The 864-nt window shown below is 41.8% G+C and overlaps 1 protein-coding gene across 1 annotated transcript; it reads left to right on the top strand.

The window, feature by feature from the left end:
* Positions 1-48: 48 nt before the first annotated feature.
* TM35_000391980 (uncharacterized protein) lies at positions 49-384 on the top strand (the record flags this gene model as incomplete). The annotated part of the gene is made up of 1 exon (XM_029029714.1): positions 49-384. The coding sequence occupies one exon, from the start codon at positions 49-51 to the stop codon at positions 382-384; it is 336 nt and encodes a 111-aa protein (XP_028879090.1).
* Positions 385-864: the final 480 nt, after the last annotated feature.

The following is an 864-nucleotide window of genomic DNA, read 5'->3' as shown; positions in this document are numbered from 1 at the left end:
ATGCAGGGTGAGAATATCTTTTGTTTTTTGATAATTTTCCCTCCCATCATGCAGAAAAATGTTAACATTAACAAAGGGTCTCCTGGTGAGGTCCACCATCTCCCCTCCTTTCCCCTTCAATCACCAGAGAAAACCACTGCAAGAGAGGCGACAGTGCAACAGACAACGCACACTTTCGTCTCTGCATTTCGTCAATGCTGCTCCTCTCATCATCGCCATCATTGTGCAATAAAGCAAAAAAGATCAACAACACTGACTATTCACAAAAACAACAACATAAACTTTATTTTATTTTGCACCACACCCTTTGCGCAAGAAAACACAACCCAAGTGAAAAATAAAAACCACACCGAAGGAGTTACACCACCGCAGAGCAGCAGCTAGAAGGTAACAAAACCACAGTCATAGCCAACCACAAAAAAAACCCTGAAAAGATCCCCTGGTAGGAGGCTCCATCTCGTCAAGTTACAACCCTTTCGAGTCAGCAATTCAACCCTGTGAAGCAAGAGGAATATATTGGTATAATACACACTGCAATAACTTCTCCCAGGTCTTTAAAACCCCAAGAGAAGGAAAAAAAAGAACAGGCAACAGCTTACCAATAGAAAAGGGTATCTCTTTTCTTTTTTTCCCCTCGTATTCCTTGCAATCATATCCATCATGTCCTCAAGGTCCAACACCAAAGAGGAACACCCAATAACAAAAATAAATCCTCACCCACTCCAAACACACAACAACAACATTGTCAATCAANAATATCTCAACCCTTCCTTGGGTTGTGTTGCAGTGCTCCGTAGCGCGGATACCATTCCCCACACTAATGCCTCCCTCAGACAAACACTTTTTTTTTCAAATATTCATCCT

This window comes from Trypanosoma theileri (assembly GCF_002087225.1).
Source record: "Trypanosoma theileri isolate Edinburgh chromosome Unknown TM35_Tth_39_V1, whole genome shotgun sequence".
Lineage (NCBI taxonomy): Eukaryota > Euglenozoa > Kinetoplastea > Trypanosomatida > Trypanosomatidae > Trypanosoma > Trypanosoma theileri.
Note: the sequence above shows the minus strand (reverse complement) of the source record. Positions and strands in the feature narration are given on the sequence as shown.